Source organism: Salvelinus namaycush, chromosome 21, assembly GCF_016432855.1.
Source record: "Salvelinus namaycush isolate Seneca chromosome 21, SaNama_1.0, whole genome shotgun sequence".
Lineage (NCBI taxonomy): Eukaryota > Metazoa > Chordata > Actinopteri > Salmoniformes > Salmonidae > Salvelinus > Salvelinus namaycush.
In genome coordinates this window covers 45,334,494-45,355,124 of record NC_052327.1, presented here as the reverse complement: position 1 = coordinate 45,355,124, position 20,631 = coordinate 45,334,494, and the positions used below count along the sequence as shown (strand labels likewise).

Below are 20,631 nucleotides of genomic sequence, written 5' to 3'. Positions count from 1 at the left end.
AGGCAAATGGTGGCTGCTTTTTGAAGAATCTAAAATATATTTGGATTTGTTCCAAACTTTTTTGGGGTTACTACATGATTCCACATGTGTTATTTCATAGTTCTGATGTCTTCAGTATTATTCTACAATGTAGAAAATAGTAAAAATGAAGAAAAACCCTTGAATAAGTAGGTGTGTCCAAATCTTTGACTGGTACTGTCCATCGGAGTGTCTGAAGTCAATGGAGAGAAATAATGAGATGCATGAAGTCGGGCAGTAATTTAGCCACCGGTCCTATATGTATGCTTCTGAAACAGTCCAGGCAAAGGAATTATTATTATTTTATATCAGTGGACATGTATCACAGCTGTATACTGTTTATTTTAAACCTAAACTTTAGATGTTGCAATTTCTTCAAGTGTGTAATTTACTTCATAAGCACACTCAAGACCCAAGGAATAGTCAAAGCTAAAGGGAAAAACTGCAACATATTCCAATTTCCTATGGTGGCCGATTTGGTATTTGGATGGTTTCTGCCTTACCCATTGGACTCTTGACATTCAGAAATGTGTGTTAAAATGACTGTTTTCTAAATGTAACTTTTCATTTGCCAAAATCTGCATGGTGTTAATCTGTATGATTTTTCTATTTTGAAGATGCCATTGATTTATATATGTATAATCTACTGGTGTATATAGATACTGAGTTACATTTCCTTGAATATTATATATTGCTGCATATCGAATAGATGCATAGGCCTTCTGTACAGGTTGGGTTTATAACATTGTTGACCATCTCTCCATTTGAAGAAAATGGGATGGTTGAGGTATGGTTCTTTGGTTAGTGCACAGTACCGCTGTCTCAAGTGTGTCCCTTCGATTTTATCTGGCAGTCATGGCATGTGTGAAGGAGAGTATTCCTTTAGCTTCCTTTATACCTGGTGCTAACGTGTTCTGATTTCATCCACATTCTGATTTGAACTGGATTATCTTTTTCAGTTCAAGAAAACCACATTTTAATGGAAGGGCTATAAATATATCACCATTTAGTTAAAGGGCATCAGCAAGATTAAAATCTGTGATCATCTGGTCCCTATTCCAGTGCCTAGTCCACTACACTAGCAAGGGGAGGGCACCACTTTTTATTTTTTTCTTATATATATATATATAGCTGTTCAGTCAGTAATTGACTACAAGCATTGCATCAACCAAAGGTTTTGCGCCACCTCATCGACTTTGCGGTCTGGCACCAAATTCCTATCATGTGACGTGGTTATCTATGTTAAACACCTATCCAAGCATTGTGAGATCTGGCAGGCATCTGCAATGTCGTCGGGCAAGAATGCCACCAAAGTCAGATTATGGGCTCTATTCAATCTGTATTGATAAAGAGTTGAGGCATGTGCATACTAGGTTCGGTTTGCTCCTAGCGGAACTCGACAAGGCAAAGTGAGCGCCTGTGCCTCGCATATTCCCAAAAGACCTTCACAATAGTACTGTTTGTCCCTCTTGAGATGCCGTAGCCAGTATATATGTCCTCAATAGTCTGAATTAATCTAAAATGACTCATGTTATTCATTTTGACGTTTTTGCCTAGGAGATCTTAGTCACTCAATTTTACATCAAACTAATGTTATGTTCAGTATTTCAAGTGAAAAAACAAGTAGTCTAGTTGAATGGCAACTGAAGAATCCCTACTGTTGACCAATCACCGACAAAGGGATGTGAATTTAGGCTACCTCAAGAAAAAATGTGGATGAACAATGTCGTCAAATATGCACGAACTGTTTCAGATCAGAAGCATGCAGACGCCTTTACGCGCTAGAAATGTAAAGGTCATTTTCGATTGAGCCAACATATGCAGCCTCCACGAGTGTGGGAACATTGTCTTTAACTTCCACAATATAGATTGAATAGAGCCCTAGATATGTAGTAAGTACACTACATTCATGATTATGGAATGAGACATTGAGTTGGTCTCCCCTTTACTGCTATAACAGCCTCCACTCTTCTGGAAGGCTTTTCACTAGATATTGGAACATTGCTGCGGGGACTTGCTTCCATTCAGCCACAAGAGCATTAGTGAGGTCGGGCACTGATGTTGGGCGATTAGGCCTGGCTTGCAGTCGGCGTTCTAATTCATCCTAAAGGTGTTCGATGGGATTGATGTCAGGGCTCTGAGCCGGCCAGTCAAGTTCTTCCACTCTGATCGACAAACCATCTCCGTATGGACCTGACTTTGTGCATTGTCATGCTGAAGCAGGAAAGAGCCTTCCCCAAACTGTTGCCACAAAGTTGGTAGCACAGAATCGTCTAGAATGTAATTTAAGATTTCCCTTCACTGGAACTAAGGGGCCTAGCTGAACCATAAAAGACAGCCGCCAGACCAGTATTATTCCTCCACCAAACTTTAGTTGGCCCACCTTCCCTCGGGCAGGTAACGTTCTCCTGGCATCCGCCAAACCCAGATTCATCACTCCAGAGAACGCGTTTTCACTGCTACAGAGTCCAATGGCGGTGAGCTTTACACCACTCCAGCCGACATTGCGCATGGTGATCTTAGGCTGCTCGGCCATGGAAACCCATTTCATGAAGCTCCCGACGACCAGTTCTTGTGCTGATGTTGCTTCCAGAGGCAGTTTAACTCAGTGAGTGTTGCAATAGAGGACAAACGCGCTACAGTACTCGGCGGTCCCGTTCTGTGAGCTTGTGTGGCCTACCACTTAGCGGCTGAGCTGTTGTTGCTCCTAGATGTTTCCAATTCACAATAACAGCACTTGCAGTTTACCGGGATAGCTCTAGCAGGGCAGAAATTTGACACTAACTTATTAGACTGGTGGCATCCTATGACAGTGCAGTGTTGAAAGTCACAGCTCTTCAGTAAGGCCATTCTACTGCCAATGTTTGTCTATGGAGATTGCATGGCTGTGTGCTTGATTTTATACACCTGTCAGCAATGAGTGTGGCTGAAATAGCCAAATTTGAAGGGGTGTCCACATACTTGTGTGTATGCTGGGTAGGCTGTTAAACAAAAAACGCATTTGGATTTGAACTGGGAACCTTGTGTTGCAACCCACATTTTAACACCCTCCAATCTACCTGTCTGCAAGCGTTTTCTTTATTTCACTCTCACCTACTGACCTTTCACGAAGATCTGCTCACTGAGCTTTCATCCACCAATCAGTCCCGGCTACCTCCGGAGGTGGTCGGAATGATTTGATCACAATCATTTTTTGTTTTGTCTATACTGTTCTAAAAATGTGGGAAAGGACACCGGACCAATGTTGGCACCAGGTGTAAACAGGGCTCATGAGGAAAGAAAGTGTTAAATTACATAGCTATTCTCACTCTGTAATAATTCAGTTAATGAGAACAGAGATTTAAAAATTGTTTTACTTGGCAAATGACCACTATTACCTGCTCACTCTAGCTAGAACATGAATTTAAATAATATTGTAACTATACTCCCTGTCAGTTGTTGCCTGGCTAACCAAACTCCTTTCTGCTGCCAAACACTACGCCACGATCACAGACATTTAGTTTCTTCTCCGCCATGAGTCTCGATCTGATGCTGTGTTCAAAACAACTGGGAACTCAAATCGCTGACTTCCGAGTGAAAAAAGATTTTTTTTTGTTGAGCGGTCATCCAACTTGGAATTCCAAGTTGGAAACTGGCATCTTTCTAGAGCTCAGACTTTCTGACCTGAAGAACACTGACATAATTTTTCAGTTCCCAGTTTTGAAAGCACCACGAGTACCTCCAAGATGTTTTTAGGAGAACTTTCTGATTGGTCCCAGAAACCGATTGGGTTGGGTCAGCGTGAGAACACACGTGGGTAAAGCAGAGGTTTGAAAATGTGTCATTGGCTTTACTACTCTGATTGGTTAGAGATGATCCAATCAATAACTTTTTGTACAATACCCCTAAAATGTTGATGTCACTACAAACAACTTCAATGATGGCAGTCTCAGACTGAAGTATGCAGCGAACGATAGCGCAGCGGAAGAATTCATTTTGAGTCGTCAGGCAATGTCAGTTGTCCTCCGCACAAAAAAACAATGGAGCACACACACGATCACTTGGGTTCCCATTTGGAAGGAAAAAATGAGTATGTATATTTAATGTGGCTTTTTTTATATGTAAAAAAATGTCAGGCCTCTTTCAAAGTTATTAAATATGAACAATCCTGAATTGTATATTTTTAACACCACATTTTATGTACCAATCACAGAAATAGACATGATAGGACTTTGCATTTTTAGTGGAATATAACACAGAAGACAAACGCAAGGCTAAGTTTAATTTATTATTAAATATGTGTTTTTTTGTACAATTAATATAATACCGTCCTGTCCAAAATAAATCTAACCAAAAGGAATACATGAAGTATACAGTTAAAACCACAAATATGAATTTAAAGGACAATCCTTATCCTGGCGAAATTGTACATTTCTGAACCTTTCATGAGGATGATGAAGAAGGAAACTGCCCTACTAGACCATAACATTTAAAAAGGGATCATTAGGTCATTTAAGTTTTGTCTTGAAAATACAAGTGCTCAACGGTCTTTAATTCAAAATGTGAAGTGTTGAATCCCAGTGGGGTGTACAATTGACCTGTGGAGAACAGTGTGCAATGAGTTTGTGCAAAATGGAATAGTTGCATTAGGCCAACATTGACAGAGCATGGAACCTGTCTCTCAGAGCAAACGCTGCATACGTTTCAAATGCGCACATACACAGATATTGGGTCCTTGACTCCTTTGTTGAGGGGCAGAGACATTTATGAGTTTTGGATGGAGCCCCCAAATACTGCCTGTTTAAGTTTTCCCTGCCCCTGTTCTGTCACTATGAATGGCATGCTGAAATTCTGTGCAGCGCTGAAACCCTGTGCTTTTTTTCTGTTTTCTACCACACATTTTATTGAAGGACAAGTAGACTTCAAATATAGCTAATGTCCTTATAAACTTAGACATGAGCAGATTGAAAACACACACAGCGGGACACCGCAAACTCGGGAGGTCACGTCTCCCATGGTAATTTACCACTGTCCTCTACGAGCTGGGCGTAAGCCCAAGTTCCTGCCCTCCTCCCCCAAGCCTGAATACCCATTTACACCCCCCCACCCCATTTAGACAAACCCCCGAATCCTCGTTGCCATTTCAGACAACAAGGAGGTTCACTTATGTGCTGAAAATGTCAATTTGCATTGATTTGAAACATTCATACAAACTTTTTCCAGTATTTCCTCGACCAATTGAAATGAGTGTATTTTTTGGGGGGGGGCACAGGGGACATGTTCAGTTTCATTTACTTGGGCTGGATGAAACTATGCTCTTGCTGTCTGACTCGGAGTCGCTCTCACTGCTGCCGTTGGTGGGGCCCCGGGCCCCTGGCCTGGACTTAGGGGGCAACCTTCCTCGGGGCTCCGACGCCCCTCTCCTCCCCAGGCCAGTGGCTTTAATCTGGGTGGGCCCTTCTCGGCCCCTTCCTGATGAAACATTGCTTACTGGAACACTGCTTACCAGAGTAGGGATGGTCTGCAGAGAAATGACACAACCAGTTTTATTCACAACACATAAAAATACTAATCTAAGCCCATGACAAACCAAGAGAGAGCAAGGTAGTCCAAACAGCCTATATTTTAAGCAGATGCCACTAGAAATAACACTGGCCTAATCTGAATATATAGAGAAAGTGTTGCATTGTACATACCCCATTTTCCTGACTGGTCATCAGGTCTTGGATCTCGGAATGCCACCCTAGGAATTCAGCAAACCTCCTGACCGTGTCCACCAGGTCCCCCAGCTCTATGTAGTCGCCCCTCCTCAGGGGCACCTTCTGAAAGGGACCCACTGCGTCCCGGTTCAGGAGCAGCCGCGGAACCGTGGACCTCACTGTGTTCACCAGGCTGGCAAAGGGCTCGATCTGGCAGAAACCACACGATGTGAGAGAGTCAGATCCATAGAAAGAACGCTGATGTTGTGACATTGGGTTCAATATTTTGTGCTTATTTTCAAGTCTTATGGTGTTGTTGTTTCATCACAACTGTTTAAGTTTGTAATCTGGTTAAGATCAGCTAAAATAAAAAGTGAACTAACACTTTTAGGCAACTGAACTCAAGTGACAAATAGGGTGGAGTAGTTGGCCGTGTGGTGCGGTACTGTGTTAGTATCCAATATAACATTTCTGCACCCGCTTAACAGTTTTGAGGTTCACCTGTAAAGACGTGCCCATGATGATGAGCAGGTCAGCTTTAGGGAAGTCTTTAGAATGCAGGAAGTACTTCTCAGGAAGGTCCTCTCCAAAGAACACTATGTCCGGTTTGACCGTGGCCTGGCAGAATGTACAGACCGGGACCTTGTCACTCATTATGGCACTCTGGAAGAGACAATCATCCAAGAGAAGTTGGTCAAAGATTTACCAGGACTACTTTAGGCTGTTTAGCTCCTGCATTTGAATGTCTTTAATATTCTTAAATGCAAACCCTGATTCAAGTCCATGTATTCATCTGTGTTACAAACTGGTGGCTTATTATTGCCATCTCTTTGTGGGTTTTGTGAATTAAGTTATTTTCATTACTGATATTTTGCTGACCACCTGTGATTGGCATGGGCTGGTGACCTTTGTCCCGGTTTACCTTGGCCTCCTGGGCAGGGAATGAGGTGTAGCACAGGTGACAGGAAGAAGTTGCAAAACTCCCATGAGCCTCCACCAGCTTCTCGTCTGGGATGCCACTTACTGTTAAGGGGAGAGGATGAGTCAGTGTCAATGACATTCACTAACATGGATTGTGATGTCCTTTCTCACATCTTTAATGTCAGTTGTTTGAGATGATACTGCCTATTTAAGTTTTCCCTGCCCCTGTTCTGTCACTATGAATGGCATGCTGAAATTCTGTGCAGCGCTGAAACCCTGTGCTTTTTTTCTGTTTTCTACCACACATTTTATTGAAGGACAAGTAGACTTCAAATATAGCTAATGTCCTTATAAACTTAGACATGAGCAGATTCACTTTCCCAAAAGACCCACCCAGTCCCTCCCCCCACACCCACTCTTCTCCAGGCCGTCAATGTTCTGGGTGTACATGCGGAGCAGCAGGCCCTTGTGGTGCAGCATGTGGATGAAGTAGTGGATGTAGTTCGGTCGGTGGCTGCCTGGGTACAACTCCTTGGCGAGAGAGAAGAAGGGCCGAGGGTCATTGGAGAAGTACTCGATGTTGAAGATGGCCTCCGGGTAGGGAATGTTGTACTTGGCCAAGTTGGCGTACAGCCCTGTGCCCGGGGTCCTAGTGGGAGGGAGGATAGAAACACAAATTGTAGTGAGACAAAAACGAGAGCGAGAAAAAGTGAGCAAGTATACTCTAGAACCCATAGGACTTGCACCCACAACCCCACCTAAAGTCTGGGATACCGCTGGCCGTACTGATGCCTGCGCCGGCCACCACCACCACGTTCTTACAGCGGCCCAGTTTCACCAGTCGAGACACAGCAGCCAGGCCTCCCCGGGGAGAGGGATTCATTGCCGGCCTAGAGGGGTAGCTCTGTGTGGGCTTAGAGCCAGAGGACGACAGGCCCCCCTGGATGGGGCCACTGCTGCCCTTAGACACCCTCCCTTTCCTGAAACAACACAAAGTTAGAAAATCATTATTCAATCTTATTGTCACATCTGTGACCCCACAATCTCCAATCTTTTGATGTTCTCAAATTTACAAAAGATATTTGCTGTGAAATGGAATAGAGAGCAGAATACATCTTCAATTCAGTTCTTCCCAAATGCAAGAAGTACAAGTATCCATCCAACTGGATTACTGAAAATATTCTTCATGACTGATGTAACTGGAATTACCGTGGTAGTGAGGTGTCCTGTCCACTCACACTCATTTGACTGAGGTCCTGGGCCAGGGGTAGGGCTGAGTCTGTCTGCTTCCTCTGCTGGGTCCCATGTGGGCCAGGCCCAGAGTCCTGGGGTTGGGGTGGCTCTGTGTGCCAGGCCTGGGGGGTGGAGCTACGGGTCACCCTGGTGAGGGCAGGCCCCTGGGGGGCCCTCTTGTCCCAGCTGGATCTGGCCTTGCTCATATTTCCACCTGCCAATGGAAATACAGGACCATCCAAATGTCAGTCTCTTGATACTTCAGTCAGAAGCTAGCTCACATTTTCATCTGAAAATCAAATAGTCTTTACCACTATGACATGTGTTGGATGAAAAACATTTGTTTGGAAATTAGGGGGAAAAAAATCTGAATTTAGGTGAAATATCATGCACTTGTTTGTTCAGCCACTTATTTTAAATGTTACGTATTTCTTAATCCATTGATTCCTTTTTTCTATTAAAGGTTTTCTTAAATTGTAATATTTTCTAAATTGTAACTATGGAATCATGTAATAACCAAAGAAAAGTGTTAAACAAATCAAAATATGTTTTATTTAAGATTCTTCAAAGTAGCCACCCTTTGCCTTGACAGCTTTGCACAATCTTGGCATTCTCTAATCCAGAATCATGAGGTAGTCACCTGGAATGCATTTCAATTAGCAGGTATTCCTTGTTAAAAGTTAAATAGTGTAATTTCTTCCCTTCTTTATGCGTTTGAGCCAATCAGTTGTGTTGTGACAAGGTAGGGGTGGTATACAGAAGATAGCCCTATTTGGTAAAAGACCAAGTCCATAATATGGCAAGAACAGCTCAAATAAGCAAAGAGAAACGACAGTCCATCATTACTTTTAAAGTCAGTCAATGCAGAACATTAAGAACTTTGTAAGTTCTTAAAGTGCAGTCGCAAAAATCTAATCAAAGTTTATGTCACGTGCGCCGAATACAACAGGTGTAGACCTTACAGTGAAATGCTTACTTACAGGCTCTAACCAATGGTGCGGAAAAAAAAGGTATGCGTGTGTGTATGTGTGTGTAGGTAAGTAAAGAAATAAAACATTTGAAAAAAGAGTAGCAAGGCTATATACAGACACCTGTTGGTCAGGCCAATTTAGGTAGTATGTACATGAATGTATAGTTAAAGTGACTATGCATATAAGATAAACAGAGAGTAGCAGCAGCGTAAGAGAGGGGTTGGGGGGGGGGGGGGGGGGGGGGGCACACAATGCAAATAGTCCGGGTAAACATTTGGTTACCTGTTCAGGAGTCTTATGGCTTGGGGATAAAAACTGTTGAGAAGCCTTTTTGTCCTAGACTTGGCACTCCGGTACCGCTTGCCATGCGGTAGTAGAGAGAACAGTCTATGACTGGGGTGGCTGGGGTCTTTGACAATTTTTAGGGCCTTCCTCTGACACCGCCTGGTGTAGAGGTCCTGGATGGCAGGCAGCTTTGCCCCAGTGATGTACTGGGCCGTACACACTACCCTCTGTAGTGCCTTGCGGTCGGAGGCCGAGCAATTGCCGTACCAGGCAGTGATGCAGCCGGTCAAGATGCTCTTGATGTTGCAGCTGTAGAACCTTTTGAGGATCTCAGGACCCATGCCAAATCTTTTTAGTTTCCTGAGGGGGAATAGGCTTTGTCATGCCCTCTTCACGACTGTCTTGGTGTGTTTGGACCAATCTAGTTTGTTGTTGATGTGGACACCAAGGAATTTGAAGCTCTCAACCTACAGCCCCGTCGATGAGAATGGGGACGTGCTCGGTGCTCCTTTTCCTGTAGTCCACAATCCTCTCCTTAGTCTTGGTTACGTTGAGGGATAGGTTGTTATTCTGGCACCACCCGGACAGGTCTCTGACCTCCTCCCTATAGGCTGTCTCGTTGTTGTCGGTGATCAGGCCTACCACTGTTGTGTCATCAGCAAACTTAATGATGGTGTTGGAGTCGTGCCTGGCCATGCAGTTGTGGGTGAACAGGGAGTACAGGAGGGGACTGAGCATGCATCCCTGGGGAGCTCCAGTGTTGAGGATCAGCGTGGCAGATGTGTTGCTACCTACCCTCATCACCTGGGGGCAGTCTGTTAGGAAGTCCAGGATCCAGTTGCAGAGGGAGGTGTTTAATCCCAGGTTCCTTATCTTGGTGATGAGCTTTGAGGGTACTATGGTGTTGAACGCTGAGCTGTAGTCAATGAACAGCATTCTCACATAGGTGTTCCTTTTGTCCAGGTGGGAAAAGGGCAGTGTGGAGTGCAATAGAGATTGCATCATCTGTGGATCTGTTTGGGCGGTATGCAAATTGGAGTGGGTCTAGGGTTTCTGGGATAATGGTGTTGATGTGAGCCATTACCAGCCTTTCAAAGCACTTCATGGCTACGGACGTGAGTGCTACGGGTCTGTAGTCATTTAGGCAGGTTGCCTTTGTGTTCTTGGGCACAGGGACTATGGTGGTCTGCTTGAAGCATGTTGGTATTACAGACTCAATCAGGGACATGTTGAAAATGTCAGTGAAGACACTTGCCAGTTGGTCAGCACATGCCCGAGCACACGTCCTGGTAATCCGTCCCGCAGCCTTGTGTATGTTGACCTGTATAAAGGTCTTACTCACGTCGGCTACGGAGAGCGTGACCACACAGTCGTCCGGAACAGCTGATGCTCTCATGCATGCCTCCGTGTTGCTTGCCTCAAAGTGAGCATAGAAGTGATTTAGCTCGTCTGGTAGGCTTGTGTCACTGGGCAGCTCGCGGCTGTGCTTCCCTTTGTAGTCTGTAATAGTTTGCAAGCCCTGCCACATCCAACGAGCGTCGGAGCCGGTGTAGTATGATTCAATCTTAGCCCTGTATTGACGCTTTGCCTGTTCGATGGTTCGTCGCAGGGCATAGCGGGATTTCTTGTAAACTTCCGGGTTAGAGTCCCGCACCTTGAAAGCGGCAGCTCTACCCTTTAGCTCAGTGCGAATGTTGCCTGTAATCCATGGCTTCTGGTTGGTGTATGTACGTACAGTCACTGTGGGGACGACATCCTCAATGCACTTATTGATAAAGCCAGTGACTGATGTGGTGTATTCCTCAATGTCATCGGAAGAATCCCGGAACATGTTCCAGTCTGTGATAGCAAAGCAGTCCTGTAGTTTAGCATCTGCTTCATCTGACAAGTTTTTTATAGACCGAGTCACTGGTGCTTCCTGCTTTAATTTTTGCTTGTAAGCAGGAATCAAGAGGATAGAGTTGTGGTCGGATTTACCAAATGGAGGGCGAGGGAGAGCTTTGTACGCGTCTCTGTGTGTGGAGTACAGGTGATCTAGAATTTTTTTCCCTCTGGTTGCACATTTAACATGTTGATAGAGATTTGGTAGAACTGATTTAAGTTTCCCTGCATTAAAGTCTCCGGCCGCTAGGAGCGCCGCCTCTGGGTGAGTGATTTCCTGTTTGCTTATTTCCTTCTCCAGCTGACTGAGTGCGGTCTTAGTGCCAGCATCTGTCTGTGGTGGTAACTAAACAGCCACGAAAAGTATAGCTGAGAACTCTCTAGGCAAGTAGTGTGACTTGCAGTTTATCACAATATACTCTACTTCAGGCGAGCAGAATCTAGAGAATTCCTTAGATTTCGTGCACCAGCTGTTTACAAATATGCACATACCCCCCCCCTCGTCTTACCGGAGTGTGCTGATCTATCCTGCCGGTGCAGTGTGTATCCCGCTAGCTGAATATCCATGTCGTCATTCAGCCACGATTCCGTGAAGCATAGGATATTACAGTTTTTGATGTTCCGTTGGTAGGATATTCGTGATCGTACCTCGTCTAGTTTATTGTCCAATGATTGCACGTTAGCGAGTAATATTGACGGTAACGGCAGCTTTCCTAGTTATCTTATGCGGGTCCGGACAAGGCCATCCGGCTCTTCGTCCTCTGCGTCGCTTCCTTTTGCGAATAATTGGGATGTCTGCCCTGTGGGGTGTTTGGAGAATATCGAGTCCTGCTTGTTGTTGTTGTTGAAGAAATCTTTGTCTAATCCGAGGTGAGTGATCTCTTTCCTGATATCCAGAAGCTCTTTTCTTCCGTAAGATATGGTTGCAGAAACATTATGTACAAAATAATTTACAAATATCGCGAGAAAAAACAAACATAATAGGACAATTGGTTAGGAGACCGTAAAACGGTGGCCATCTCCTCCGGCGCCATTTTATTTAAACAGGTAAACCATCAAGCTCTATGATGAAACTGGCTCTCATGAGGACCACCACAGGAAAGGAAGACCCAGAGCTACCTCTGGAGCAGAGGATAAGTTCATTAGAGTTATAAGCCTCAAATTGCAGCCCAAATAAATGCTTCACAGAGTTCAAGTAACAGAAACATAACATCAACTGTTCAGAGGAGACTGTGTGAATCAGGCCTTCATGGTCGAATTGCTGCAAAGAAATCACTACTAAAAGGAGACTAATAAGAAGAAGAGACCAAAAACAAAAAAACACGAGCCTTGGACATTAGACCGGTGGAAATCTGTCCTTTGGTCTGATTTGACATTTTTGGATCCAACCTCCATGTCTTTGTGAGACGCAGAGTAGGTGAACGGATGATCTCCACATGTGTGGTTCCCAGCGTGAAGCATGGAGGAGGAGGTGTGATAGTGTGGGCTGCTTTGCTGCTGACACTGTCAGTGATTTATTTAGAATTCAAGGTACACTTAACCAACATGGCTACCACAGCATTTTGCAGCAATACGCCATCCCATCTGGTTTGCGCTTAGTGGGACTATCATTTGTTTTTCAACAGGACAATTACCCAACTCACCTCCAGGCTGTGTAAGGGCTATTTGACCAAGGAGAGTGATGGAGTGCTGCATCATATGCCTGGCCTCCACAATCACCTGACCTCAACCCAATTGAGATGGTTTGGGATGAGTTGGACCGCAGAGTGAAGAAAAAGCAGCCAACAAGTACTCAGCATATGTGGGAACTCCTTCAAGACTTTTGGAAAAGCATTCCAGGTGAAGCTGGTTGAGAGAATGCCAAGAGTGTGCAAAGCTGTCAAGGCAAAGGGTGGCTACTTTGAAGAATCTAAAATATTTTTAGATTTGTTTAACACTTTTTTGGTTACTACATGATTCCACATGTGTTATTTCATAGTTTTGATGTCTTTACTATTATTCTACAATGTAGAAAATAGTACAAATAAAGAAAAACCCTTGAATGAGTAGGTGTGTTCAAACTTTTGACTGGTACTGTATAACAAACGACTGAATTGTTTTTTTTTTAGCTCCAACAGGTTTCACACAGCTTTACACGCTCTGAACCCCCCCCCCTTCTGAATTACGCTAGCTTTCTGACCCATATTTAAAAATCAGGTTCAATAGAATCATAGTGGCGCTCCTTTGTGCTCCCTCCCATGGCCCAGTGAAAAGCTGAAATGTTTTAAAAACTGTCACGCTCAAACAAAAGGTAATGGCTGTAATATATTTAGCACCATCCCTCTTCAGCGGCTATGCTAATACAGTCCACAGCTGTGGCAGCTTTCATGTTCTGAGAGAGAAGAGAGGGGTGAGTAGAGGTGGAGTGAGGGGGGGCGAGGGTAAAAAGCAGGGTGGTGGACAGGGGTGAAAGAGAACCCTAGATTGACTGTGTGTCAACAAACCCAGCTGGGAGAGAAAGGAGGATGCCCCTTCCAGACCCCCTCAAACAGAGGAGAAAAGGAGAGGGGGTGCAGAGAAATGATATGGAGGGAATGAAGGAGAAGAGAACAGAAAGGAGGGTGTGTGTGTCTTTTCCAAACCTTTTCTGGGCCTTCAAAGAACTTGCATTGGCAGTGAGTGAGTGAGAGTGATCAGGGGAGAGAGAGAGAAAGAGAGGAGACAAAGGAGCTACTACCCATAAAGCAGGGCCAGCGTCAGAGCATGTGCAGGAGATAAGACCAGGCTTTTCACTAGGGCTCCTTATCGACCTCAGGAGGTGGTGACATGGGGGGTCTCAATGTAAGCAGTTCACATGACAATGATGCAATACACAACAAAGCTATAAAAACATTTAGGCTACTGACTGATGGAAGGGGAAGATGTTCTAAGTATCTCTGGTGGGTAGCTAGCATCGACATGGTAGAAAGAAAATATTGTCGCCAACCTATGGCTGGTGTTCTTGAAGAAAAAAATAGGCCTACTCTTAAAGATATTGAACGGGATCTTAAGCACTTACAAATTCTTAACATGTTGTACAATTGGAATTGGTAACAGATATCTTTTTTTCAGGATGTAAGATATCATACGAAATGGATGACGTACAGAATTTTCAGGGACCCGTTTAGACTTGTGAACGCCACTTTCAAAACTACTGGCTAAAATGATATAAAACATCTGTAGCATAACTTTAACTCTTTAAGACAAACGTATCAAAAAGGAACAGCAACTTGACTTTCAGATCATATTTTTTAGCCAAGAAAACTATGAGCTCGTTTTCAGACATTTAATCTTTTTAACCACCAGACCAGTGCTATCTTGTCCTGAAAGGCTGAAGCCCCCACATCACCACTGCTTTCATGCATGTTCCTGCAGTTCTATTAAAAAACACAGGTGGGAGGTATTTGGTCCCTCCAGAAAGACACTGCTGAGTTGGACCAATAAATCACTGCAGTGGTTATTAAGGTCCCACACAGATGGTGCAGGGTTACTGGCTAGTCCTCTCCTGGCATGAGCAACCGTATAACAGTCGTCTTCAAGTGAGAGTTAATGCAGCAAGCAAGAAACAGCAACGAGAGTGTGTGTGTCCTGATGTTGTTTGCCCATTTTGTGCAAAGGACCATTCCAGAGTCATAATGAAGGGCAGGCTTCTTTTGGGTGGAATGATTGAGGACAAATGAAGCAGTGGACTGAATGTTTCATTGGTCTTGTCCCACACATAGCAACCTTGTGAACAGAAAAAGGGGTTAATTAGAACCATAACTCACCTCAACATGCCTGATAGCTGATCTAAAACCACATGATCCTGCTCTAGAAGAGGACCAGGATGAATAGGTAAGCGAATTTAGCAAGCAGAAAACATGTATAGATAGTGTGATCGTATGAGCTTAATTCATGAAAATCCTTAACTAGGCCATTCGTAACTATTTAATGAATAGCCTATCCATTCAATAGGTAGCCCTTTACACTCGCAACAGTATACAGGTTGAAAATGGCAGATCTGGGCACTGATAAGCACCCAAATAGAAACAGTGGCTGTACAGTAACATGCTATACATCAAGTCAGAGCTCAGGGTCTCAGTCAAAACTCATACAGCGCTGTGAAGCGGTGACCAACAGACATTCTGAACTTGAGCACCTCGCGCAACAAGAACCTGCCGCCACTTTGATGTCATACAAGCAAGCAAAACACCCGTGAGTCCAAAATCTGCACTTCACATTTCCATATCATAAATCTCATGTCATATATAGTGTCAACTAGAGGTGGACTGATTATGGCCGATTTATTAGGGCCGATTTCAAGTTTTCATAACAATCCGTAAATCTGCATTTGTGGACGCCGATTACATTGCAATCCACGAGGAGACTGCGTGGCAGGCTGACCACCTGTTACGCGAGTGCAACAAGGAGCCAAGGTAAGATGCGAGCCGTCATTAAACTTAATTTACAACAAAAAAAAGAATCAAACTTAACATAATCACTAGTTAATTACACATGGTTCATGATATTACTAGTTTAACTAGCTTGTCCTGCGTTGCATATAATTGATTTATCATCGAATCACAGCCTACTTCGCCAAACAGGTGATGATTTAACAAAAGCGCAATCGTTGCACCAATGTACCTAACCGTAAACATCAATGCCTTTCTTAAAATCAATACACAAGTATATATTTTTTAATCTGCATATTTAGTTAAAAGAAATTAATGTTAGCAGGCAATATTAACTAAGGAAATTGTGTCACTTCTCTTGCGTTCTGTGCAAGCAGAGTCTGGGTATATGCAGCAGTTTGGGCCGCCTGGCTCGTTGCGAACTGTGTGAAGACCATTTCTTCCTAACAAAGACCGTAATTTGACAGATTTTTACATAATTATGACATAACATTGAAGGTTGTGCAATGTAACAGCAATATTTAGACTTCGGGACGCCACCCGTTTGATAAAATACAGAACGGTTCCATATTTCAGTTTCCGGATTTTACCATATTAATGACCTAAGGCTCGTATTTCTGTGTGTTTATTATATTATAATTAAGTCTATGATTTAATAGAGCAGTCTGATTGAGCGGTGGTAGGCAGCAGCAGGCTCGTAAGCATTCATTCAAACAGCACTTTCCTGCGTTTACCAGCAGCTATTCGCAATGCTTGAAGGACAGCGCTGTTTATGACTTCAAGCCTATCAACTCCCGAAATTAGGCTGGCAATACTATAGTGCCTATAAGAACATCCAATAGTCAAAGGTATATGAAATACAAATGGTATAGAGAGAAATAGTCCTATAATTCCTATAATAACTGCAACCCAAAACTTCTTAACTGGGAATAGTGAAGACTCATGTTAAAAGGAACCACCAGCTTTCATATGTTCTCATGTTCTGAGCAAGGAACTTAAACGATAGCTTTTTTACATGGCACATATTGCACTTTTACTTTCTTCTCCAACACTGTGTTTTTGCATTATTTTAACCAAATTGAACAGGTTTCATTATTTATTTGAGAATAAATTGATTTTATTTATGTATTATATTAAGTTAAAATAAAAGTGTTCATTCAGTATTGTTGTATTTGTCATTATTACAAATATATATATATATAAAAAAAATTGTCAGATTAATCGGTATCGGCTTTTTTTGGTCCTCCAATAAATCAGTATCGGCGTTGAAAAATCATAATCGGTCGACCTCTAGTGTCAACGTTTATGATCACTATGTTTGATGTAGTTACAAGATGACATGGCGTTATACCCTGGGTTGTCCTGAACAATCAAGCATTTCGCTACACCCGCAATAACATCTGCTAAATATGTGTAGGTGAACAATAACATTTGATTTGAGTTGCCTTGTGAAAGCCCAACACTAAGATCGTATTTTATAATTTAGGGTACCAAAACATTTCTGCAGCATTGAAGCTCCCAAGAACACAGTGGCCTCCATCAGTCTTAAATGGAAGAAGTTTGGAATCACCAAAACTCTTCCTAGAGCTGGCCACCCGGCCAAACTGAGCAATCGGGGGAGAAGGGCCTTGGTCAGGGAGGTGACCAAGAACCCAATGGTCACTCTGACAGAGCTCCAGATGTCCTCTGTGGAGATGAGAGAACCTTCCAGAAGGATAACCATCTCTGCAGCACTCCACCAATCAGGCCTTTATGGTAGAGTGACCAGACAGAAGTCCCTCCTCAGTAAAAAAGGCACGACAGCCCGTTTGGAGTTTGCTAAAAGGACTCTCAGACCATGAGAAACAAGATTCTCTGGTCTGACAAAATCAAGATGTAACTCGTTGGCCTGAATGCCAAGCGTCACGTCTGGAAGAAACCTGGCACCACCCCTGTGGTGAAGCATGGTGGTGGCAGCATCATGCTGTGGGGATGTTTTTCAGCGGTAGGGACTGGGAGACTATTCAGGATCGAGAGAAAGATGAACGGAACAAAGTACAGAGAGATCCTTGATGAAATTCTTCTCCAGAGCCCACACGGCTTTAGACTGGGAGTGAAGATTCACCTTCCAAAAGGACAATGACCCTAAGCACACAGCCAAGACAACGCAGGAGTGGTTTCGGGACAAGTCTCTGAATGTCCTTGAGTGGCCCAGCCAGAGCACAGACTTGAACCCGATCGAACATCTCTGGAGACCTGAATATAGCTGAGCAGTGACGCTTCCCGTCCAACCTGAGACCTTGAGAGAATCTGCAGAGAAGAATGGGAGAAAGTCCCCAAATACAGGTGTGCCAAGCTTGTAGCGTCATACCCAAGAAGTCTCGAAGTTGAAATCGCTGCCAAAGGTGCTTCAACAAAGTACTGAGTAAGGGTCTGCATACTGTAAATTTGATGTTTTTTTATTTTGAATAAATTTGCAAAAAACTCAAGAAACCTATTTTTGCTTTGTCATTATGGGGTATTGTGTGTAGATTGATAAGGATAAAACAAACAATTGAACTCATTTTAGAATAAGGCTGTAACGTAACAAAATGTGGAAAAAGTGAAGGGGTCTGAATACTTTCCGAATGCACTGTACAGGTAGGGATAAAGGTAGGGGTAAAGTGACTATGCATAGATAAACAGAGAGTAGCAGAAGCGTATGTGAAGATTGAAGGAATGTGTGTGTCATCAATATGCATGTGCGTCATCAATATGTGTGCGTGTTGGAGTGTCAGTGTAGTATGTGTGACAGAGTGGTTAGAGTTCAGTGAGTGTACATCAAGCTTGTGCAAGAGAGTCAGTGCAAAAAATAAGAATAAATACAAATAAAATAAGGGGGTCAATGTAAATAGTCCTGGTAGCCATTTGATTCACTTTTCAGCAGTATTATGACTTGGGGGTAGAAGCTGTTAAGGAGCCTTTTGGTCCCAGACTTGGCTCTCCGGTACTGCTTGCTGTGCAGTAGCAGAGAGAACAGTCTAGAGTCTGACAATTTTTAGGGTCTTCCTCCTATTTCTCCTCCCACTTTAGCACAGGTTAGCCTAATAAATGCTAAAGAAGAGCAGAAAACAACCGCTGCAGTGGAAGGGTAATGTCCAGCTGATATGTGCTCCAGAGGTCAGCTCCATTGTGAGTGAGGGGGGAGAAAGTTGTCTTGCACTAAAGAGAGACTTAACAAGCCTGAACATGGGGGCTTAACTCCAAAGGGGAGGGCAAAAACCAACATGGTCGCCGGGGTTGGAGGAAACCATGGTGAGGAGGCTAGCAACGGCCTCTCAGTAATGGAATGAGCAGCCTGACAGAAGCTGTCGGTAGCTAGCTACTGGGAGAAATACACAGAGTTAAGTCAACAGAAGAGAGAGAGAGGGGGAATCTTCGTTCAGCGACTTGTGTTGACAAATGTATTGCAATTAGTTTACTATGGGCCTGACTGGCAGCACAAGTGCAGTTGGTGAAGTCCAATTCACCATATTCAGTGGATGTAACCATCCATAACACCTCTTAATATCAATGTATGTGCAAGTCCCATACAACATTTGTGGGAAATATATAGCCCCAGTTTGGAAAATATATCAATACCCAGTGCAACAATGAATGGCCAGAGAGGGTTTGTATTTTTTTCTATAATAAAAAAACTATTCTTAAACGCAATTATGCTACTTGATGCTGTTCTGATACCATGATTGTTCTTTAATGACAAATAAATCCCTGTATAAATGACAAAAGATTTAGAGAGGATTTGAGAGCCCTCCCCTCGACATGGCCTTTGAGTTGGGGCAGCTCTCCCACCTCTCGCCAACCAAAAGCTCAGTCCCCGCAGTCCAAATCCTCTCCCCAGTGCCCTGGCACTGCCTCAGCGTTGGGATGGGGTGCAAGGACCACCAGGTGTGAGGTGGCCCCACGTATGGGGGTTACAGTAATCTAATTAGAGCTGTTCCTCAACTCTGCTAACCACCCTTACCCTGCCTCACCCCCCCAAAACAGCCCAGCTCTATTATCATTTTACAACTCAGAGAGAGACTAACATCTCCTGTAGATCCATCCAGAATCCCACCACACACACCTCTCCTCAACATAGCCTTCACCCGCTACTCTGCAAGAGGTCCCAAGAGAAGAATTAGGCTTATGTGAAAAAGAAGTGGCACACTAACTAGTACCAATGCTGGAGCTGAACACCGTGTTCTACCATGGACACCATTTGGAGCTGATGTGTCTTTAATAACCCCAAGGCTACAGTTGCTGAGAGAGAGTGAACCCTGCAAAATCCTGGTGGGTTTTAACAGCTACTCAGTCTGATACACAATCTGAGACAAAGTGACAGGCAGTAAAACGTTTAACTTAAAAGCATTAACTCTCTGCTTGCTGCCAAAGTCCACTTTTCCCCTTGGTCCACCTGTTGATCAATGCTGCCCCTCTATGGCAAGGATTGGAATTGACAGGCAGCTCTGTCACCATGGAGACCTCTTGAAGACTTCTGAAGAGGCAAAAGTGTCTGTTCTTTCCCCCCACCCCTGCACTAATGACATTTCACTTAGTGTTACATCTTTGTTGGATTCTCAATTGGCACAAAGCAACTAATTTGTGTTGGGTATATATTGTTTGCTCAAAGAGAGAGCAAGTGAGAGAGAGAGACGGGGGGGGGGTAGAGCCTTGTTGCTGAGTAGTGTGATTTCCAAGTCAACACAAATGACTACAACTAATGACTCTTGTCCAGTTACTTATTCTAATGAAGTACTGCCAGCAGAATAATTCAAAGCATGCATTTTCTTCCTCTCTGTAGTTAAATGACAGAAAAGAGCAGTAAAATGTAGGCAACACTCAAACCTTAATGAAATTGGACAGAGGAAATGGAGGTTCAAAGTGTAAGATTAAGTAAGATTGTCATTTGTCATCTGTTTATGCTCGTCTCAATATTCAATATGGTAAACTCCTTTGGAAAATATTTTTAAAAATGCTCAAACTACCACCAAATCTAAATCACACTAGCTTCAAATCATAGGCTACTGGATACTACCAATGACTTAAATATACACTATTTTTTATATAACTAGGCAAGTCAGTTAATAACAAATTCTAAGAGGTTTCTATAAATAAGCATCAACCAGTGGGTCTTGTGACGGGTATACAGCGATGACCAGTTTACAGAGGAGTATAGAGTGCAGTATTGTGTCTTATAAGGAGCATTGGTGGCAAATCTGATGGTCGAATGGTAAA

General features: G+C 43.5%; 1 protein-coding gene across 2 annotated transcripts in view; it reads right to left on the bottom strand.

Annotated features, from left to right (window-relative positions):
- Positions 1–4,266: 4,266 nt before the first annotated feature.
- The window catches only part of si:dkey-103i16.6 (uncharacterized protein LOC557125 homolog), a 37,108-nt gene continuing 20,743 nt past the window's right edge, over positions 4,267–20,631 (bottom strand). For both annotated transcript variants that reach the window (XM_039017772.1, XM_039017771.1), the window contains exons 2-8: positions 7,827–8,064; positions 7,376–7,597; positions 7,034–7,266; positions 6,619–6,719; positions 6,198–6,359; positions 5,694–5,906; positions 4,267–5,518 (exon numbers count right to left, since the gene is read on the bottom strand). In XM_039017772.1, coding sequence (XP_038873700.1) covers positions 5,285–5,518; positions 5,694–5,906; positions 6,198–6,359; positions 6,619–6,719; positions 7,034–7,266; positions 7,376–7,597; positions 7,827–8,056 — 1,395 coding nt within the window. In that variant the 5' untranslated portion in view covers positions 8,057–8,064 and the 3' untranslated portion in view covers positions 4,267–5,284. The remainder of the gene's footprint in view (positions 5,519–5,693; positions 5,907–6,197; positions 6,360–6,618; positions 6,720–7,033; positions 7,267–7,375; positions 7,598–7,826; positions 8,065–20,631) is intronic.